At 40.8% G+C, this 22,014-nt stretch overlaps 1 protein-coding gene across 1 annotated transcript in view; it reads right to left on the bottom strand.

Moving 5' to 3' along the window:
• LOC124795855 (major facilitator superfamily domain-containing protein 6) overlaps positions 1–15,164 on the bottom strand; it is a 416,563-nt gene extending 401,399 nt beyond the window's left edge. The window contains exon 1 of the mRNA XM_047259937.1: positions 14,915–15,164. Coding sequence (XP_047115893.1) covers positions 14,915–15,164 — 250 coding nt within the window. The remainder of the gene's footprint in view (positions 1–14,914) is intronic.
• Between the last annotated feature and the right edge of the window lie 6,850 nt (positions 15,165–22,014).

Here is a 22,014-nt window from a genome sequence, read left to right as displayed (position 1 = left end):
ATGTTTATATCGCTCTGGCAATGACATTAACACTTTTATTATTATCATTTTATCTGAAAGTGGTTCAACCGCTTACTTTTTTTTTTCAACATTACTATAACCGGCGAGTCATCGCCACACTGGAACGAAAAAAGCTTTTGCCAAAGTAGGTGAATACTCACTGCGGACTCAGTTTCGTCCACATGTTGCTTTTATGGCCTCCGCTACTACTAGCATCCTATTCTTCAGTTGATACTAGTACTAGCAAAGGTGAAAATCCCGAAATACGTAAAATTTGCGTCCCATAATTCAGTTGACATATATAGGCCAACTAAAGAATAGGATACTAACGCCAGCGAAGACGAAAAAATCAACGGACGTAACATTGGCATCCTGTACCTCAGTTGATCTACAAGAAGTCGAAAACAAATGGACGTACATAAAATTTATATCCCATACTAGTATCGACTTAAAATTATCATAGCAGTACTAGCGACGGCGAAAAATAACAATATACGTAAGATTTGTCTCTCATACTCCAGGTCAGTTGAAGAACAGTACAATACTTTCGTAGTTCAACCGAGGTACAGGATGCCAATGTTACGTATGTTGCTTTTTTCGTCTTTGCTAGCACTAATATCCTATTCTTCAGATGATCTGTATAGATAAATTGAAGTATGGCATACAAACTTTTCGTATATCAGTCTCTTCGCCTTCGATAGTACTAGTATCGACTGAAAAATATAGTAGTAATATTAGTGCTAGCGAAGGCGACAAGTAAAATTTTTATTCCGTACTACAGTTGACGAACTAGAAAAAGCCATACCTACAAACAAAGGTCAAAAAGCGAAAACTGTCCAGAATGAAAAACTGCTCTTTCAAAATATCTCAAAATCACTAAGAATGAAAATACAGTAAGCACCGAATGAATCGGAACCGACAAATGGTTTAATACAAGCGACAAAAAATCGTACACAATGTCTAGGCCCGACTTTTAAAAACACATTCATTTATTTCAGTTTACGGTGATGACGCTACGCCACAGAAGATAATCGATTTATTATCTACGGCTCGAAAGTAAAGACAACATCTAAGAGTAAACTATGACGTATCCCATCCTTGATTTGACCCATTTTGCGGCCTTTTCCAGCCGTGTTTATACTTCATCTTCTTTCTCCTGTGGTGGCTTAATAACAATGCCGTTGGCAATATCTACAACGCCTTTTCCTTTGAATATCACTTCCGTTTGGAATTTCTACTCCGTCTCATTGTCCCCTCCAGACAAATTTAAACGCTGAAACTGATGGGTAGATTGTTCCATTGCGCCACGCCAACACTACGACGGCAACGTCCATGACACTACCAAACAAATCTCTGAGCCCCCCCCCCCCACGCCCCGCCCCTTTCCCGTCGGAGGTTCGAGTCCTTCCTAGGGCGCGCGCGCGCGCGCGCGCGCGTGTGTGTGTGTGTGTGTGTGTGTGTGTGTGTGTGTGTGTGTTTGTTGTTCTTGGCGTAAGTTAGTTAGATTAAGTAGTGCGTAAGTCTAGGGACCGATGACCTAAACAGTGTGAGTATGGTTTATTATGCAACAGTGGTAGGATCTGCGACTCATGGATATAAAGGTTTTGCCAATGAGGTCACGAGCACATAATGGTTAAGTTACGTGGTGAAAGTAGACGCTGTTTCTGTCATATGATACACGGATAAAATTTGTGTGCAATAGAGATGCTGGAGTTGAGCTCGACGTTACATGGCAAGGTAAGAAGCTAAAGCACTATCTAACACCTAAATACCTTGGGGTTGTACTTGACAGAAAGCTATCCTTCAAGCAGCATTGCCAAAACACCAAGGCTTAAGTCTGCTCCAGGAAGAACATCTTCCGCAGGCTGACAAACTATGAATGGGGAGCTCAACCATCAGTACTGAGAACATCAGCACTTGCTCTGTATATTCCTGCAGCAGACTATGCAGCGCCAGTATGGGAAGCACCTGCACATGCTAAACAGGTTGATGTAAGTGTAAATGAGACAATGCGAATTGTTACAGGCTGTCTCAGACCCACACCAACGGGTAATTTGTACCTACTTGCTGGAATTGCCCCATCCAAGATCAGAAGGCAGGTGGCAGCAGACTCTGAGAGAACAAAGAAAGAAACAGATTCTCGACATCCACTGAATGGGCACGTCACTCAGGCTCGGAGACTTAAGTCTAGAAATAGCTTTATTGCAAGAACCAAGATCCTTGATGGTTCACAGGAAGATAATAGAGTCCGTAAATGGGAGAATGAACAAACCGCACTGCAGATAATACCAAAAGAGCAAATGGTACCTGGAAACAAACTTCCTTATACAGTGTGGAGAACACTAAATAGGCTGAGGGCTGGTGTACCCTAATGCAAAACTAATCTGTGCAAGTGGGGACTGCTGACTAACGATGACGACGTTCTTTGCGGATGCGGAGAGGCACAAGACGAGGCACATCTGCTCATGTGCCGACTACTGCCGGAGCCCTGCAGTTTTAGTGACCTGCTACAAGCCAACGACAAAGCCGTAGCGGTGGCTAACTATTGGAAAAACAAAATTCGATCTGGACACGGAAAAGTAAAAGTAAAGTAAGGAAGAATTATTTAGTTAATGAAAGAGAGATCTGTGGTTTCACAGCAGTCCACCTTACTCTAAAAATGGCGAAAATTAATGCAATGGTGGCAGGGTATTCAGATAATCAGATTCTAGTATGAGAAACTTCAATGCTCTTGGAACATTTTCTCAATGCTCTTTGAACACTTGCTCAGTGGATTTGAGAAAGGAAGTAACAAGGTTTCTGGTGGCAGAATAATTTTGGATTGATTGTAGTTTTTAATAAATGAGATCACCTATAACTTATGATAGTGTCTTTTTAGAGCATTTGCACAAAGCGTAGCTTCAAAATTCGGTATAGAATAAATTTAACATTCTGTAGTATTTTGGATGCAAGAGAAAAGATATTACCTTTCAAATTAGTCTTTAGGGCATCGTAAATGGCGTCCAACATATCAAACAAAAACTTTGAAATTGTACTTTTCAGAACGTGGTATGGGCTTGAATGTTGGAAAGATGAATCGCCACATACCAAATACCGAAGTTTCACGTCATTAGTTGTGCCAGAACGGCATCTTTAATGTGAGTATAGAATTTTTAACTGAGCTTTAATCACGCCTCTACAAGTACTCGAAATTAGCTTTCGTTATCCGAAAGTGTTTCACGTATGAGTCTTCGGCTTTACATACTCAAGATGATTAGTGATGGCGCTGAAAAGCAAGATTGCAAACACTCTGTTTTGATGAATTTATTTGAAGTTGTATGGGCATATGTTAATTAACCTTCAATGACTATCATAGCATACGAGTGAAAGATAAACAATGAGTAGAATAAGATAATTCTGAACACGTAAAGCACTGAAACGCGGACGCGCGTAACACCACATCTGCAAACCACTTCACGCAACAGAATCGTTAACTCGTCAGTACACAGTAATAATAATTTGTAGACAGCCAATGTCCACCAACCACAACAGAAGAAAGATGCACTACAGTAACTTTAAGCATAAAAGCAAGCACTCCGTCTTCAGGCCACAAGTGGCCCATCGGGACCGTCCGACCGCAGTGTCAACCTTAGCTGAGGATGCGGGTAGGAGGGGCGTGTGGTCAGCACACCGCTCTCCCAGTCGTTACGATGGTTTTCTTTGACCGGAACTTTAGGCATATGGTACGCCATAATTCTCATTTGAATAAATTATTTTTTGAGGCTATAATTCACACCTAAAATGCCCAATAAAGATATTGCCTACTTGGGTGGTTTCCAATAAACCTGCGATTTCAGTAGACAGATTTCGAAATGTACCCCGATTTTGATATTTTTATCCTCAGGATGTCACAAACTCATTCCTTCTTGGATTAAACTTCATTTTCTCACGGCTCATATGTGAGAACATCGATCGATTTGACCGAAGAAAACAAATTTATTTGAATTTCACCTATTGTCGTTGAAAGTCTACATGTTCGGGCGATGCGATTGGCTACAGTGTGTGGTGTAACAGTCTGGAACCGCGTGACCGCTACGTTCGCAGGTTCGAATCCTGCCTCGGGCATGGATGTGTGTGGTTAGTTAGGTTTAAGTAGTTCTAAGTTCTAGGGGACTGATGACCTTAGAAGTTAAGTCCCATAGTGCTCAGAGACATTTGAACCATTTTTTGTTGGTCGTCTGCAGAATTCACCGATATCGGTGTCACTATGACCACAGCCTAAAGACGGATTCACACTTGCCGGAAAGTCGCCGTCACGTAACCGTGCCGTTTTTTTCACGTCGACGGTAGAGGACTTCCTGAGCACTCAGGCTATACGGCACGTCAACGTCGAAAGAATTTAATAACATTACAGCTGGTTCATAAAATACTCACCAGAGGCGCTATTCCGTAGTCCATGATATATCGCCATAAAATGCCGAAATTGAGATTAAAGCAGTTTGCAGTGATTGCTATTGCACTTGATGATGAGGAACAGAGAGCAAAATGAGTCTAGGTCAGAAAAATGTTAAAAAATCGAGGCTGTGAGGGAGAGTGCCATACTTTTTGCAAGAAGCTGGAAGAGGAGGAATCATCGTTTGGTAAATATTTCAGCATGTGTAAACAAGTTTTTTTACATGTTAAGCAAGAAACAAATAAAAATTACGAAGAGAAATCCACAATTAGGGTGTCCAATATCACCTCGACAGAAGTTGATGGTTTGCCTACGGTATATCTAGATGGGCCGTTTCGTGTACTTGAATTAGTTTATATACAGTCCCACAAGAAAGTGTACGTCGTTATCTGCATGACGTTAAAGACCCTATTACAAATATATGTTTACGTGAAAATACTAATTGCACAATTACCTAACAGTTGATCTAATCGCCGCCATTATCGATTTTAGCTTGGCATCTTTTTGGCATGCTTTTCACGAGATTTTCTGCATATTCTCTCGGTAACGATCTCCATATCGTCCTAACTTGATATGACAGCTCCTCTAAGCTTCATCTTAATAAACGACCAAAGATCTTCGATCGGATTTGCATCCAGATTAAATAAAAATGTTTGGTTGGGGAACTTTAGGTAGCACAAATGGTTTAGATGGCTCTAAGCACAATGTCTCTTAACATCTGAGGTCATCAGCTCCCTAGATTTAGAACTACTTAAACCTAACTAACCTAAGGACATCACACACATCCATGCCCGAGGCAGGATTCGAACCAGCGACCGTAACGGTCGCGCGGTTCCACTGTAGCGCCTAGAACCGCTCGGCCACCCCGGCCGGCGAAATGAGTTAATCTTGTGACTTGTTGAAACATGATGTCTGCAACACTGCATGAAATATAACACAACAAAGGTCTCTATGGCGAAGTGCAGGTAGTCGTACGTAAACTTCACAATACATTTTTTGTTTTGCTGTCGCATACATTAGCTCTCTCTCCGATAAATTATCACGTTTCCAACCTCTAAATATAATTTGATCCACTTCACAACGAATGTCTTTAACTTGCTAAGAATTTTAGCAGCAGCTGCATATGAAAGCATCGGTCCCTTTGGATGACTTACAGGGAACACTGACTTCTGATGTTTCAGATATTTTGCACTCATTTTAAAGTGCACCTTACAAAACAAAACATTCAACTCTTAGACTGTTTACCTATACACTGTGCAAAAGTGCGTTGAGTACCGATTCGAGAGCACTGCGGACGTTACATTTAAAATTATGGCTTACACTGTCTTGTAGAACTGACTGTATTTCTGCTACCTGCTGTTCATCGTTAATTTATTACAAATCTTATTTTAATCTTCTGCATGCAGTATCAGTTTTACTTCCGTTTTGGCTTTTTTCGCTATTCCATTGGAAAAACATGAGTAAAACACATTGAACAAGACACGTGCCGCCGGCCGGGTGGCTGAGCGGTTCCTAGGCGCTACAGTCTGGAACCGCGCGACCGCTACGGGCGCAGGTTCGAATCCTGCCTCGGGCATGGATGCGTGTGTTGTCCTTAGGTTAGTTAGGTTTAAGTAGTTCTAAGTTCTAAGGGGACTGATGACCTAAGAAGTTATGTCCCATAGTGCTCAGAGCCATTTGAACCAAGACACGTGCCGTTTATTTTGCAGTGTATTTCTTAGCATATAAAATAAAATACTTTAATTTAGTATTGTACCCCAGTACATATGAAGATCTTTTTGCAATAGTAGTCAGTGTTCTTATAATGTAACAGTTGCTCGCTAAGTAGACTTCGCTATGGTCCATCAAAACATTCTCCCCGAGAAACGTTGATGTGACGTGACATGTCGTGTCGATGACGTTCCGTTGACGGCCCATTCCACTCGTTGAACCCGTACACTAGGGCATATAGCGTACCTCTTTTCATCATCAGTAAAACCCAGTGGCAACTACTGGAAAAGTGTAACAATGTGCTACAATGTGGTGGCCATGGATGGGCACATGACCGTTTATTAATGAAGTTAACTTTAATGAAGTAGCATTTAAGTTAATTTTAGAACACTTTTTCGGACTCTTTAAATTCCGTTAACTTTCTTGGAACCTGTCATTCGTTAATTAGGTACCTCCCATTTATGACAAGAATGACGTAGGGCCGCCCACGGAAATCATGTTTAGTTTAGTTTAGTTATGTCATGTTCCGAGCATCATTTTCGCGATTATTACATCGATATGATGTGGAACAAGTCAGATTACAAGATATATAAACACACATGAATAGTGCTAAAATTAATATTACTGAAACTTTTAGTTCTACACATGCAACTACATTTAGAGGTACAGTTCTTTTTTACCAGTTCTAAAACAGAAACTCGTCCATGGAAAAGAAGTGATTTTAAGCTAGATTTAAAATTTGATCTGCTACCTGCCAGACACTTTATGTTGTTGGGCAAATGATCAAAGATTTTTGTTACTGAATAATGTACTCCTTTTTGAGCAACTCACAGCTTCAATAACGGATAGGAAAGGTCATTTTTCCCACTTGTGTTGTACGTATGAACATCACTGTTCTTCACGAATTGGGATGAATTATTTATAACAAATTTCTTTGGCGAATTTATGTACTCTGATTGTGCAGTTAAATACCTAACTCCTTGAATAGGTGCCTACATGACGCCCTTGGGTGAACACCACTAATTATTCTCACTGCTGTCTTTTGTGCAATCAATACTTTATGTCTAAGTGGTGAGTTACCCCAGAAACAACCACAAGTTCTGCTCGTGAAGGTGTGTGGCTATTCCGGGATGCGCGATTGATGTAAATAATCGAGAATAACTAGGGGTTGGCTGTTTATTGCTGTTTGTTTACTGAGTTTGCGTTAATTGCTACTTTTTGTTAGTCGACTGACTGTAGATACTATAACACGGAATCAGATTACCTTTGGGGAAAGACACTTTGTCTGCTAAACGAGCATCGCTCTCGGATGAAAACTTTACAGCCGGCCGATGTGGCCGAGCGGTTCTAGGCGCTTCAGTCTGGAACAGCGCGATCGCTACGGTCGCTGGTTCGAATCCTGCTTCGGACATGGATGTGTGTGATGTCCTTAGGTTAGTTAGGTTTAAGTAGTTCTAAGTTCTAGGGGACTGATGACCTTAGATGTTAAGAAAAAAATGGCTCTGAGCACTATGGGACTTAACATCTATGGTCATCAGTCCCCTAGAACTTAGAACTACTTAAACCTAACTAACCTAAGGACAGCACACAACACCCAGCCATCACGAGGCAGATAAAATCCCTGACCCCGCCAGGAATCGAACCCGGGAACCCGGGCGTGACAGATGTTAAGTCCCATAGTGCTCAGAGCCATTTGACCCATTTGAAAGCTTCACATGTTGGTATGCACCTAATGTCAGATACTATCTGATTCTCCTGTATTTTGATTCTGCCACGGTTTAACGTTGATAACTAATAACTATGAAACTAAATGATTATATGATTAAACTGTTGTTTTGTTGATCTTCGATGTGCTACCTAAACTTCCCCAACCAAAACATTTTTTTTTATCCTTAACCACAGTCGTCAGTACTTCTCATGCAACTACAGTCGTGCGTTCAGGAGATGGGAAAAATACGTAAAAACCACCATGCAGCGCTACTCTTTGCATGTAGTACTACAGATTTGTTTTTCAGTTATACATAAATGGTATTTAACATATGTACAAAATATTTTTTCGCTGCTTTGGGAAAGACACATTCATATTGAACTCAAAATTCTCATCGAAATTTTCAGTGATGTCACATATCGAAATATTTTAGTGTAGTTCCTTTCTTGAAACTTGGTTGTTGCAGGTTAATTTTGAGCACGTACAATCAGTGCTAAAATTAATGAGTATGCTTGACAATGAATTATACTGAAAAAAATCTCCATTACTGAAAGCGGTCACATATCGCGTAACCCTACACACACAGTGGACACACCTTGCTTGAGTATTCCAAGTAAATTGGGACCTTGCACCTGCGACGCAAATAGCTTCTCCTCCTATTGTTTTTTGGTGGACAAATTCGACGTCTTCCTTCCATCTCCAGGTTGTTTGTCCTCCTTTTCTGGGTTTTCATGGAAATTTACTTCAGCTCCTATAACTCGGCCAATAGAAAATCTCAATCCTAGTGGAAGGTGTTTATTCATTACTCTTTCACGCAATGGGGGTTCGATCAGTTCTTACGCCAAAGCTTTCATGAAGTTTATCCTTGAATGACAAGTGAACAATATAAGCACTGATAACATTCATATCAAGAATACGGAAAAACACAGCCATGGGCCAGCGTTGTGTACGGCGGCTTGAACAATATATAGCACTCTTTTCTTCTACAGTATCAACGCCACCCTTTGTGTTACTACAGTGGGCTACAATTACAGGTTTTTCACGTTCCATATCATGTTCTATGGAGTGATGCATTGTTGGTATAACAAGTTACTGCTCTTCCTTTCTTAGGTACAAGGGAAATCAGCATGATGTGTTTGGTAAATGCACAGTGTTGTTCCAACTTTTGAGTCCATGGGAAAGCAAGAAAGATGGAATTTCCTTTCGGTTCTTTCGCATTGTTCCCAGTATGGTCAAACCATTTTTCCGCAGCACGTCTGCAACTTCGATTGACTCATACCAGTTATTATTTGTTTCAGTTACTATGTGCTATTGGCTTACACAATCTAAGGATAGCCTGAGTGGAAACGGCGTATTTATTCTCCTCTGGGGAAAATCCTGCTCCATTCGTAACTTTTCCACAGTAGAGATAGGTGTTGAAGACATAATTACTCCTGGAATCGGAGGCACTGAAGCTTCAGGCCGTACTTCGCCGATTTAGGTGGAATATATATTTTGTATTTACAGTGTCCTCTAAAGCCGATTAGCATTTATTCAACTGTAGCATTAGCCCCAAGAATGTAGGACCGCTGCGAATTTTCATTGAATTTGTGTAGAATGTTTGTTATAGCAGCTGCAGGATCAGAAATCTTACATAACTTCATGTCATCAGGGTTGTCAAATCTCAGGCAGTTGAGAATAACAGCAAATCTAAAAATGGTTCAAATGGCTCTGAGCGCTATGGGACTTAACTACTGAGGTCATTAGTCCCCTAGAACTTAGAACTACTTAAACCTAACTAACCTAAGGACATCACACACATCCATGCCCGAGGCAGTATTCGAACCTGCGACCGTAGCGGTCACGCGGTTCCAAACTGAAGCGCTTAGAACCGCACGGCCACACCGGCCGGCTAACAGCAAATCTTTCTGATGACATAATCTTATGGAAAATACCACGGCAAGCCCCATCAGTGCAAAAGAGAGAAAGTATGTCTTCGTTATTCGATTTGAACACAGCAGTGTAGATTAGAAGGTCGATAAAACTCTTGATTTCACACATTGTGTGACTTCTGTTCTCTCCTTATTCGTTTATTATCCCAGAAATTTTTCAATTTTTTTATTTTTCCATGTAAGTATTTTGTTCAGCATATCATCACTGAAAATATAGCTCCAAGCAATGAGTGGGTCGATCTGTGATTGCTGTGATTGTGTCGGAAGTGCTGTTTGTCTTCAGTATATTATGAGCTGGAATTCTGACATTCCTGTTTGGTTCTACTGCCAACCACTTGAAACTATTTCCGCCATTGTTGTGTACATAGTTCCGCGTAGTCAGCTTAAATGGTTCAAATGGCTCTGAGCACTATGCGACTTAACTTCTGAGGTCATCAGCGGCCTAGAACTTAGAACTACTTAAACCTAACTAACCTAAGGACATCACACACATCCATGCCCGAGGCAGGATTCGAACCTGCGACCGTAGCGGTCGCGCAGTTCCAGACTGAAGCGCCTTTAACCGCACGGCCACACCGGCCGGCACCGTAGTCAGCGTGTACACAACTTTCCCACTAGAGCGCGCCCCACTAAGCACAACAGCACAGGCGCAGTGCTCGTCAGTCTCAGCACTACGAGATGGCGCTGCCTTAGAGACGGACCAAATTCTGCTTCCGCCGATCTGTGTATTAATATGTAATGCAGCCAATGAGATTGCTGCTAACATAGAACCTTTTCTCTTCGCGGATCACACTCGTGCAGTGATACCTTAATGCGCGACGTATTATAACGAGTGTACAGATCTCCGATTAGTCAGTCTGCATTAGTCTGTACCAGTCTATAGTCAAGTTTCAGTCTGCGCCCAATAAGATTATCATATTCCTATACATAGCCATGAAGAAAAATGTATAGACACTTTGTCAAGTATCAGAGATATGTGAGAATAAGATTAACGTACCAAGACCAAAGGAACTTCAGATTCTCAATTGTAAACAGCATCCAGAATCAAGTTACGTAATATCTATGTTTTTTTTATTTTAATAAATGTGTGTGAAAATTAATCAAGTTCTGTTTAAAGTTGGTCACCGTCAATATGCTACTCTAAGCGTGCAAGTGGCATTGCTATCATCTGACCTAACGGCAGAAGGTGAACACGCCACAATAAGACCACGAGACATATTGCTGACACTCGCCTACTTCGTTAGAGTGACAAGTCAAATAATCTGAAGGTGTGCGTACCGAAGGTCTTACAGTACGCACACCACAGCCATAAAAGTATTTCCTAGCACAGTCCTCATCTTCTTCGCTTCCTGACTCTCCTTCAGCACTTTCCTCGCCACTTTCATGCTCGTCAGACGCACTGGATTCCTAATCATGTTCGCTGAGTATAAAATAGCCATCCTCCACGTCAGAAAAGTCGAATATGTCATTTCCCACTTCATCAACAATTCTTGAAAGTTTTTCTTCAAAATATGGATCGTCCGTGCTCACATACGATGGACCAGGGTTACCTTACATATACTCTGTTCATCATAAGAATAAATCTGATGTAAACATTACACCATGCATTCATCCGCGTCTGCTTGAATCTCATTGGATTTCGTTTCACGTGGAGCGAAAACCAAGCTGTGTCCAGTACAGTCAAGTACGATCATAAGGATACGTTTTAAATGCTGTGTTACACGCACACAAACTGAGCGATGAAGCTGGACAACAGCTTTACCGGCGCTTTCATTCTGGACAGCATTGGCCAGCCAGCTGGTCCAACTAACATGCAATGATGAGGGCCGTTGCAGTTCAGACGTAAAAAGAGAAACAGTATATGTCATTTAATTTTTAAAGCAGGGCCAGCGCAAGCCCAAGTGCCGCCCCTTGCGAGCTGCTAAATTGCCGCCGCTGCCCCCCCCCCCCCTCCCGTTTTTTTTTAACAAAACGTTTGTGGAATTTTATTTAAACAAATCTGTAGGAAATGTCAGCAATCAATCGCAATTTTTGTTTTTACTTTTCAGACCTACCTACGTTTCGGCCACTGAGTGGCCAGTCTCAAAGCTTTTAATATATACTTACATCTAAACCGTCATGTTGACAGTTACGTTCAGCATGAGGTTATAGTTGTAAACATAGCTCAAAGCATTGAGAATAGCCACACTGTGCCCGAAATCTATGTAGATCTGGAAAATAAAAACAAAAATTACGACTGATTGGTGACATCCTCTACAGATTTGTACAAAACAGTCGCTGGGCACCAGCTCAAAAATGGAGTCAAACCTGATTGAAGAAATCTATCTAATTTTAATAAGCCTTGTCAATTTACAAAAATATTCAAATGTGTGTGAAATCTTATGGGACTTAACTGCTAAGGTCATCAAGCTTACACACTACTTAACCTAAATTATCCTAAGGACAAACACACACACCCACGCCCGTGGGATGACTCGAACCTCCGCCGGGACCAGACGCACAGTCCATAATTGCAGCGCCTTATACCGCTCGGCTAATCCCGCGCGCCATGAACTTACAGTTAACGTAAAAAAACATTTTTCAGTGGTCGTGAACAGATAATGTATTCAATGGAAAAAATATATATTTACAATTTAACGATAATTTGGTTTGAACAATAATATTTAAAATAACTGTTTAATGTTGAATAAAATAAGAACCAACACAGCAAATAACCAAGACACTGATCATAATATAAAAATTTAAAAAATACTAAACAAATCGAACCTTCCTGTCTTTTGCTTGTGCAAACTCTTTCACACGATCTGTGTAATTTAAATCCTCTGCAAGCTCGTGCTCGATCGATATTGTTGCAAGATCATTCAAACGAGTTTGGCTCATCGTTGTTCGGAGGTATGCCTTTTTATCAATTTCAGTTTTGAGAAACTCCTTTCTCCACTCTCAACTGTCGCTGGGAGTGTTAGGAGAATTCTCAGAGCAATGTTAACATTAGGGCAAAAATCATGTCTTCCTATAAACTTCAGAGTCTCTTTTGGACCTATTCCAGGTTTCAACAATGTTGAAAGCACTTTTAGTTCTTCCCTCAACTCCAGTGCATCAATGTCGCTTGACACATGATCTTGCAAAATCGCTGCGAGGTTTCTACACTTTGTGTCCAGGCTGTCAGGAAGTGCATTCTTCAGCTCGCCGATGTCGTAGAGAAAATCAAAATAATCACAATGAGATTTCAATTGACTGAATCTCTCATCCAAAGATGTGGTTACTAAATCTAAAAGATAATAGTGGAATTCAATGTTGTAATGTTTTGTTGGGTCATCTATTGCCTCACCCCTTCCTTCATAGGTAAAGTGTATTGGCTTCTTACTTCGTCGCTGGGTAACACTTATCCGTGGGGGTAACACTTATCCGTGGTAACGTTAGATCTTCTAGCTCTAATTCTGCAGCCAATTCTTTGCAATCCGTCAAGAAAGACACAAACTTTTCTTCTGTTCTGCAGGTCTCAAAATATGCTTTCGTTTTTTCAAGCATTTCCACGGCCTCAGAAACATTTTTGTCAGTGGTCTGGAGGGTCTTACTGACTACACTGATGTGAAGCAGAATGTCGTACCAGATTACCAGAGAAGTGAGAAAGGTGTAATTTTTTATTTGATTCGCAAGTGACGTTGCTTCGTGAGCGGTCATGCCATCGAATTCTTCTGATATGTGAACCAGTGCATCATAAACGCCTCCAATTTGAAACCTCAGGGGAGTAAGTGCATCGATGCGACTTTCCCACGTAGTATCGCTCAGTGGCTTCAGCGACAGGTTCGGCAGATACTTCTTCAAGACATCCCAACGTCGAACGGAGGACGAGAAGAAGTCATACAAGCATTTCACTGTCGAAAACATGGAAACAGCATATTTAGAAGACATAGCGGTATCGTTTACAACAAGATTCAATGAGTGACTGCTACATGGTACGTAAAATGCTCTCTTGTTCATATCTGAAATTCTTTTCTGGAGACCAGACTTCTTTCCTTTCATGTTTGCTCCATTGTCGTATCCTTACCCTCTCATTTTACACATAAGGATTCTTTTTTTTTTTTTTTACCTTCCAAGAACTTGAGTACGACCTGCGTCAAAGTGGAGCTTGAAGAATCTGGAAAGAAATCCCAGAAAATGCTCCCGAATTCTGACATCGTATACCCCGTCGAGTCTTGTCTCCTTGACGAAACGTACCACAACTGCCATCTGCTCAACTTTTGATATATCTGGTGTGCAGTCCAGAATTATACTGTAATACTTTGCAGATTTCATCATTAACAGAATGTTGTTGGTTATAGACGATCCAATAAGATGAATTCTTTCATTCTGTGTTTCTTTTCCAAGATAATAATGACCCTTATTCTCACCTTGCTTTGTTCTGTGCAGGTGCTCCATCATCAGTGACGAACTTTCCGAATAATTCAACGAGTTTCAAGAAGTTTCCGTTGTCAGGCTGAAAGAGTGTATCTGTACTTCCTCTCAAAGGCAGACACTGTCGACCCAGAAAATGAATTATTGCTATTAAGCGCTGTAGAACATTTTTCCAATATTCGCTTTCAGTATTCAGAAGCCTTTGATGATGGGTGTCGATAGTTCGTGACTTTTTCAGTCCCTCGGAAAACACGATCCACTTTTTATGTGAATTCAAATGCTCGGTAGACTTCCCGTGACTTTCGAGATACGAAGCAAACAGAAGCAGAACACAGCATCCTTGCTCTTTGAGCACACCAACCAATATCTATCTGCTTCTTCTAAATTCTTCAAAGAGTAGCTGTAGTGCACAGGGCTGAAACGCCGGTTGTCCGCGTTTTTAGGACATTCTTCAGCTTCCTTAATGCGCTCGGGAGGACCTCGCATGACCAGTCTTTCGAATGCAGTCGGTAATAATTTCCGGCCATCTTCCGGGATCTGAGTCAATTGTGCCTTCCAATTTAGGTTCACCTTCAATCCCTTCCCCGGTGGTGAGTACGTCAGCTGATGTTCCTCCGGTATTTTCCGAATCGGGTCGCCTAATTTCAGTTCTGACTGATTTTTCAATCTCAGAGCTTTCGTCACAAAGCAGGTCTTGAGTCCAGACGAGGTCTGTTGAACATGTTGTGGATGACTCACCGTCACGGTGGTCGCAGTACTGTTCGTCAACTTTCTGGTCATATCCTGACGATAAAGATGTAGCTGCAGTAGCTCCACTAGTTTCTGTACTTTCAGGATCTATTTTTCCACCCTCGCCGCTGCTAGGTCGTTCTGTCTTTGGCTTTAAATATCGTTGTAGTGCATCCTTTCGCTTCTTATCATCATCTTCATTCAGCGCCCGTCTTTTCCTATATTCATTGCCAGACAGTCTTTTTCTACCGTCGGACATGTTTTGATCCAGCGTGTTAAGAACGATTACGTGACACTAACTGTTGATGTCAGTGTACTAACTTTATTTGCAACACACTTCGCAGACAATTTCCTGATATTCCACTGCACGTAAACGGAAAATTATATTACTGTAGGATACCCTGTTCAGGAGATGAAGTCCTAAGAATTGAGCCGCGTGAAATTGAATTTCATGCCGAATTTCACTACAGACGCAGGTGAAACGGTCAAAGAGTGGGGTGGAAGACAATGGAGAGAGGAAGAATAAGGAGATGGAGTAACATAATAATGCAATACACACCCTGGCATCGACGGGTACTAATTCTAGTCGAAATATATTAACTCACTGAACTGTGGTTGTTCATTTCAAAGAACTGACACTCGACATCTGTCGTAATTTCCATCTGTCACTTTTTTCGTGTCTGATTCTGGAATAAGGGGTGACAAATTAGTCATCGCCATATCACTTCTCTTTTCTTCGCTTGCCTGGAAAGGCGAAGTTGTGACGCGGCAGTGCCAGGAACTAGGTCACGTGACGAGGTACAGCGAGGCTACGGTTAAACTAGTGCCCAAGAAGAAGAAGCAAGAAGCTCACAATAAGTATGTGACCGAGTATATGGATAAATGTATTATCAGGCAGCAATTTCTATGGCATTACGAACAATAGAAATAAATACGAACTTTGCGAAAACTGCACAACTTTTGTCAAACAGAAACGAACTTCAAAGCTAGCAAGGAAACCTTTAGAAGCAATGTTCTGTCTGTGGATTTTCGTTTTAGAAGGTGTCAAAATTAACGTTTTGTTTTGTGCGGACGAGAGGGCATTATTGCTAAAAGACCATACTTTCTTAGGTTTTCATCAGAATCAAAGCGACCAGTAGTTTACTAAGATGAAACATGGATTCACACACATTATACAGTAAATAAATGTCGGCAAAGTGATAGTGTGCGAGTAGTATTGTCAAACAGAAGTGCCGATCAGAGTTTAATTGTTGTTCATGCAGGCGGAGGCAGGTGTTTCATGGCTCAAAAACCAGAAGTCCGACTATCACTCAGAAACGGATAGCAAAAATTTTCAAAAATACGTCGAAACCCAACTTATGCAAGGCTTATTAGCAATGTCTTTATCCCTTGTAATTACTCGCAGCGTATTTACCCATTCGGAATACTTCTAGCCATTGTAGGTGTTGGACATGTTTGACTATAGTAATGTTCAACCATTTCTTTCCATAATGCGGAAGAATAAAACACTCGGAAACTGCCATTGAAGGGCTTGGCAAAATTGTTTCAGGTTTAACATGTAACCGCAGTATCGAACGTTGCATTCGAATTTCCAAATTAGATTTCGTCTTGTGCAAAATTAGTTGTGAGTAAACGCACGTCGCGTAACAGGCCGGCAGCGCTCCACTCATACGCCAGACTGCTTCCCCCCCTCTGTTCTTCCGGCGTAAAAACGACGGTGCTGCCACAGTGGCGAGGAAGAAATTAGTCCTCCCTCCCCTTGTTCGACCGGCAGGTAGTCGAGGCGCCATGCCACAGTTTCCGAAGCCGCTCACTTCGTGGTTTGGTTTCGAATCGACTCGTGGGCATGAATGTTGAGTTTGTCCTAAATTAAAAAAAGTGCGGCCGCACGTTTCGCACGTGCCTTGCAGCGGCCCTGTTTAAAGTGAATGAAATAATCTTCGGCAAAACTCTAGCACTGTCGCACACTTCTTAGGTGACCAGACGGAAAGATAAAACGCTCTCGTTCTCACCTAACATAGTATTCTAATCACAAACAAGAGTGGTGAAAATTCCTAACTTGAACATAGGGTAATTTTTTCTGAGCGAGCGATGTGAGATGCACAAGCATACAGCAGGGATTTCACCGTGTTGTTGAATACTGAAGCCACTGTATTAGTCGTCTGATAATTTTTAACTCCTTCTTCATCCGAATCCGAGATACAGTTCAGTTCTGGAACTTTCATCTCCTACATTGATGAGTCGATTAAAAACAGAAGCCACCTAGGCGCTGCATTTTCTCCTTGTATGACGCGTCGTTCTGTATCCCGCCAGCGCCCGGCAGTGACGAGTGAAAAAGCTGCGTGTGCTAGTTCTAGTACGTCTGGCAGCTTAACAGTCTTGTGATTTGTCCTCACAAATCCCATAACTTGGCTCCACATCAGTTCCGTTCGGTTCATACTGTAATGGTACAGCAGCAAATGTAAAAATGCAGCATTTGTATGGTGTGCTAAATGCTGTGAAAATGATTGTTTTTCATATTTCTACGACATTTATCTATATCTGTGATAAAAAAACAATGACCGCAGTCAAAATAAAGAGTATTTGATTTTTCATACTTGCCTCAAAAATTAAATTGTTATGTTTTCTTAATTTAAGCAACCTTTATTAACAAAAAAATGGTTCAAATGGCTCTGAGCACTATGGGACTCAACTGCTGAGGTCATTAGTCCCCTAGAACTTAGAACTAGTTAAACCTAACTAACCTAAGGGCATCACAAACATCCATGCCCGAGGCAGGATTCGAACCTGCGACCGTAGCGGTCCTGCGGCTCCAGACTGCAGCGCCTTTAACCGCACGGCCACTTCGGCCGGCTCTTTATTAACAGTCTTTCATAAAATATCCATAATTAAGAATTTATATTTGAAATGAAAACAGGAATGTCGCATGCATTATGTAATTACAAAGTAGAAGACGTGTTTATTCGTAATAAAATGATGATGAATTTTACAATTAAGATATGTAGGGACCGTATTTCAAATTGAACGAGAAAAAAAAAAATGACTGAGGCATGACTTCACCCAGCGAACAATGAACTACATTAAATTTTCAATCTACTACGCTACCGACACCGTTATACACATAATTCGAGTTTGTGTCTCAACTGTAACTTATACAGTCCTTCGAAAAACTTCAATGGCGATTATCGCTGTAAATAAAAAACATTAGGAAAAATCTATTTCTCAGCACTTTTTAACCATGTTCCACACGCGTGTTTCACTACGGATCAAGAAGCAGCCTCAGCCATTTTCAAACTGTGTATTGACATCGCGACAATCAAAGCATAACAGTACAAAGTCTGTACGCTTTTTTTAAAAATAAAACCTACATAGTGTAATGTCCCCACAGCAAATACCCTCTACCACGCACCAATTAATCATTTTCAATCAAACATCCTCATTCAATCACTTTGGAAAAGTTATCTGATCTGATTTTCTCGTAATATATGCGGCGACAGGTCGTCGACGCCAAAGTATTTTCTAGTGCGTTTATTCTTTGAAATAACAGAGATGCATATAAGCATTCTCCATGGTTGTTAGAGTGGTAACTAGGACAGCTTCTAGAGTATCTGTTGAGGGAATGACGTGTTTCTGAGAGACACATATTCTGCTTTTCTTCTCGCTAAAGCGAGCCAATTAACATTTGTGCCGTTGGCGGTTTGTTTTGAAGAGAAAGAGATTGTAAAAGGAAAATAATTAAGGCGTGGAATCACCGGAGATCTGGACACGTAATGGAGAAGGATTTAATACACAATTTCCTCCATAAATAAGGTTTGTGACTTTGTTGTTCTGGAGTGAATGAACGAATGAGTTTTTTTTTTTTTTTGTTAATCATTTGTTGATCACGTTGGCCCTGTAATTAGTGGGGAAGTTTCAGCTGTGTCGAAGAGAGCCTGCAATCACTGAGTCTGTGTTAAATCGTCCAAAAAGGATTCGTACACATCTGGAATTCGCAATCTTTCGTAAAAGGTACAAATTGTCCAAACGATTGATTCTCCCGACTGACTGCAGTGTTTAACAGCAATAATAAATGTAAAGATCTCTTACAGCAAGCCAGCCGCTGACTACCAAGACGAAGGACTCCACCAAAGATTCTGTTTGGCTGATTCTTTTTATCATGTAATGAAATCTTATATTAAAAACTATACATAGATAAAGGAGAGAAAGAGCGAATGAAAATAGAGATAATACTAATAATCCTCCATTAGTCTAATTTTTCACCTGTCTTATCACGGATCAGCCAAGAACTGGGAGGGCCTTACTTTACTGTATAGACTTATGTGTGAAAGTGAAGGGATCTTAAAGACAACAGATACACGTGTATACAGACAAGACATTACACAGAGATAGCGGCTAGCTGCATTGATCATCTATTCTTAGATTAAAGAGACGGCAACTTATTATCCGAACATTTAAAATGTTAAAATAGCTAAAGCCTAGTTAAGAAAATCGTTGATGGCTGTTAATAAATTAGAATATCTTAGTTTTATTTAACGTAAATTAGTGATAATATGTACAATACAATTCTTATGTTGAACGGAGTATAGTAAAAATGTGTGTGAATTCCTAAGGGACCAAACTGCTGAGATCGTCGGTCCCTACACTTACACACCTCTTAAACTAACATACGCTAAGGTCAACACACACACCAGAATGAGATTTTCATTCTGCAGCGGAGTGTGCGCTGATATGAAAATTCTTGGCAGATTAAAGGCAAAGGTCCCGAGTTCGAGTTGCACACAGTTTTAATCTGCCCGAGGGACGACTCGAACCTCCGGCGGGAGGGGCCGCGCAATTCATGACATGGCACCTCGAACTGCGCGGCGGAGTATAGTACCAGAGTTATTGTCACCAACAGATGCGTAGAACAAAACAAACACAACGAATAAAAAAATACTCAGTCTGTCACTGGCTTATGCTAATACAGTCGTGCGGTTGCCTGGACGTCGTTTCGACGAAACAAAAGCAAACTTCAACAATGACTACCGTGGCAACAAGCGGACCAGCTCTCCAAGGTCAATACCGTTCCTAGAAACGGGTGTGAAAAGCAGCACGGTCCCAGGCAGCACAGGACTGTAATTAAGGCTTAAGGGTTGGTAATACGTCTCATTCACTTGCTCATTTCAGTACAGCATAAAGTTTACTATTAGGAGTCAACGTTTAACTTCTGGTAAATTCAAAACAAATGGTTCAAATGGCTCTGAGCACTATGCGACTTAACATCTGATGACTGGGTGTTGTGTGATGTCCTTAGGTTAGATAGGTTTAAGTAGTCCTAAGTTCTAGGGGACTGATGACCATAGCTGTTAAGTCCCATAGTGCTCAGAGCCATTTTTGAACTTAACATCTGAGGTCATCAGTCCCCTAGAACTTAGAACTACTTAAACCTAACTAACCTAAGGACATCATACACATCCATGCCCGAGGCAGGATTCGAGCCTGCGACCGTAGCAGTCACGTGGTTCCGCACTGAAGCGCCTAGAACCGCTCGGCTACCTCGGCTGGCTTGGTAAATCTCCTGTGAAGCATAGCTACAACATTTAACGACGTTAACTTCATTGATAACGAATTACCGGTAACGATTATATTCTTGATTAACGTTGCCCAGCAGTCATGGTAGCCTGTAGCATTTTGACTTTCAAGCAGGGACGCCGACGTATAAAAAACATTGGACCGGGAGTCTTGCCCCGAGAAATTTTCTAAATTTTACATGAAAATGATGAGTTTTAAAGTTTTTTAAAGCATTTTAGAGTCATATGATCAACATTAGAACCCCAAAAACGGGAGTCTCGATAACTCGACAGTCTGGGAAACTCAACAAGCTTGACACATGTTTTGGCTTTGAAAAAGGAAACAAAACATAAACACGCACGGTATTTCGTAAAAAACTAAGAAAATATTGCTGTCGCATAGTAATAGCACTTTGAATAATAAGTGAAATATCTAATTTAAGCTTACTTTGAATAAGGTTCAGAGTTCATTAAATAAAAACAATATCTCAAAGTTAATGCTTTAATACAGTTAATAAATTTAATACAGAATGCCTAATATTTTCAGTCAAAAACTATGTAAATAGTGCGTTTTAATTTGGTCTTACACCCTAAAAATATTTAAGTATTTGAAAACATCCTTACAGTACTACAGTAATATAGTGATACAACACTATACTAGTACTAATATTTCGAAACTGAAAATTTCACATTATGTATGTATGTAATTCTCTATTTTATAAAGATTTTTCATATTGCTCTAAATGCCATTACTGGGGCTAGAACGCCTTTAGAAACGTGCAAATGTCGACCGTCTGACTGGGTTACTGAATATGAAGTCGTTGATGACTGGTCGGATATCCAATTCATTCAAAACATCTCGGTGGGTGTGAAGAACAGCCAAGTTGTTCAATTGCTTCTGGCCCTTTGTTGATCGGAGATAAGACTTCAAACGTCTAAGGGCGCTAAATGACCGTTCTGCTGTTGCTGTCGTGAATGGAACTACTTGGAGAAGCTTAATGTACTTCACTACTAAACATTTCTCCAACTACAAGCTCTTGTGCAATGTACTTACTTACATCAAGCATGTTTTTTAAGACCAGTTGTTTTTTATTAGCGATATCGGCTAACCTATTCAATTGTAAGCGCAGTCTCTTGATGTCTAGGTCATTTTTGAAAAACTCAGTTGATTTTTCCAATTTTTTTGTTTCACTTCTGTTTACTAAAAGCAAGACTCTTGTTCAACTGCAATGACCTGTGTGAGTCCAGTTGAATCAAACCGCTCAGTAAAGCAAGACTGCACCATTTCAGAAACTTCCATGTAAATAGTTTTGTAATATTCCTTGGGGGTTTTGAAAGTGTTGTTTTCATACTTCTTTGGTATACTTCGATTCTGAGGAAGCGAAGGATCATCAACCTGTGAAGATTTTTCTTTTAAACACAAATGTTCAAAACTATCACGCCTTTCATTCAATATACAAATCAAGCCCTCATAATTTTTTTTGTTTTCCAGATCAGCAACATTTGGATGAGGGCATTGAATTTTTTTCATTTTTGCACATTCGTAACCTGCCTCTGTTT

The sequence above is a fragment of the Schistocerca piceifrons genome, chromosome 4, assembly GCF_021461385.2.
Source record: "Schistocerca piceifrons isolate TAMUIC-IGC-003096 chromosome 4, iqSchPice1.1, whole genome shotgun sequence".
In the NCBI taxonomy this organism is placed as follows: Eukaryota; Metazoa; Arthropoda; class Insecta; order Orthoptera; family Acrididae; genus Schistocerca; species Schistocerca piceifrons.
The sequence above is the reverse complement of the archived record's forward strand: the minus strand, read 5'-3'. Positions and strand labels throughout refer to the sequence as shown.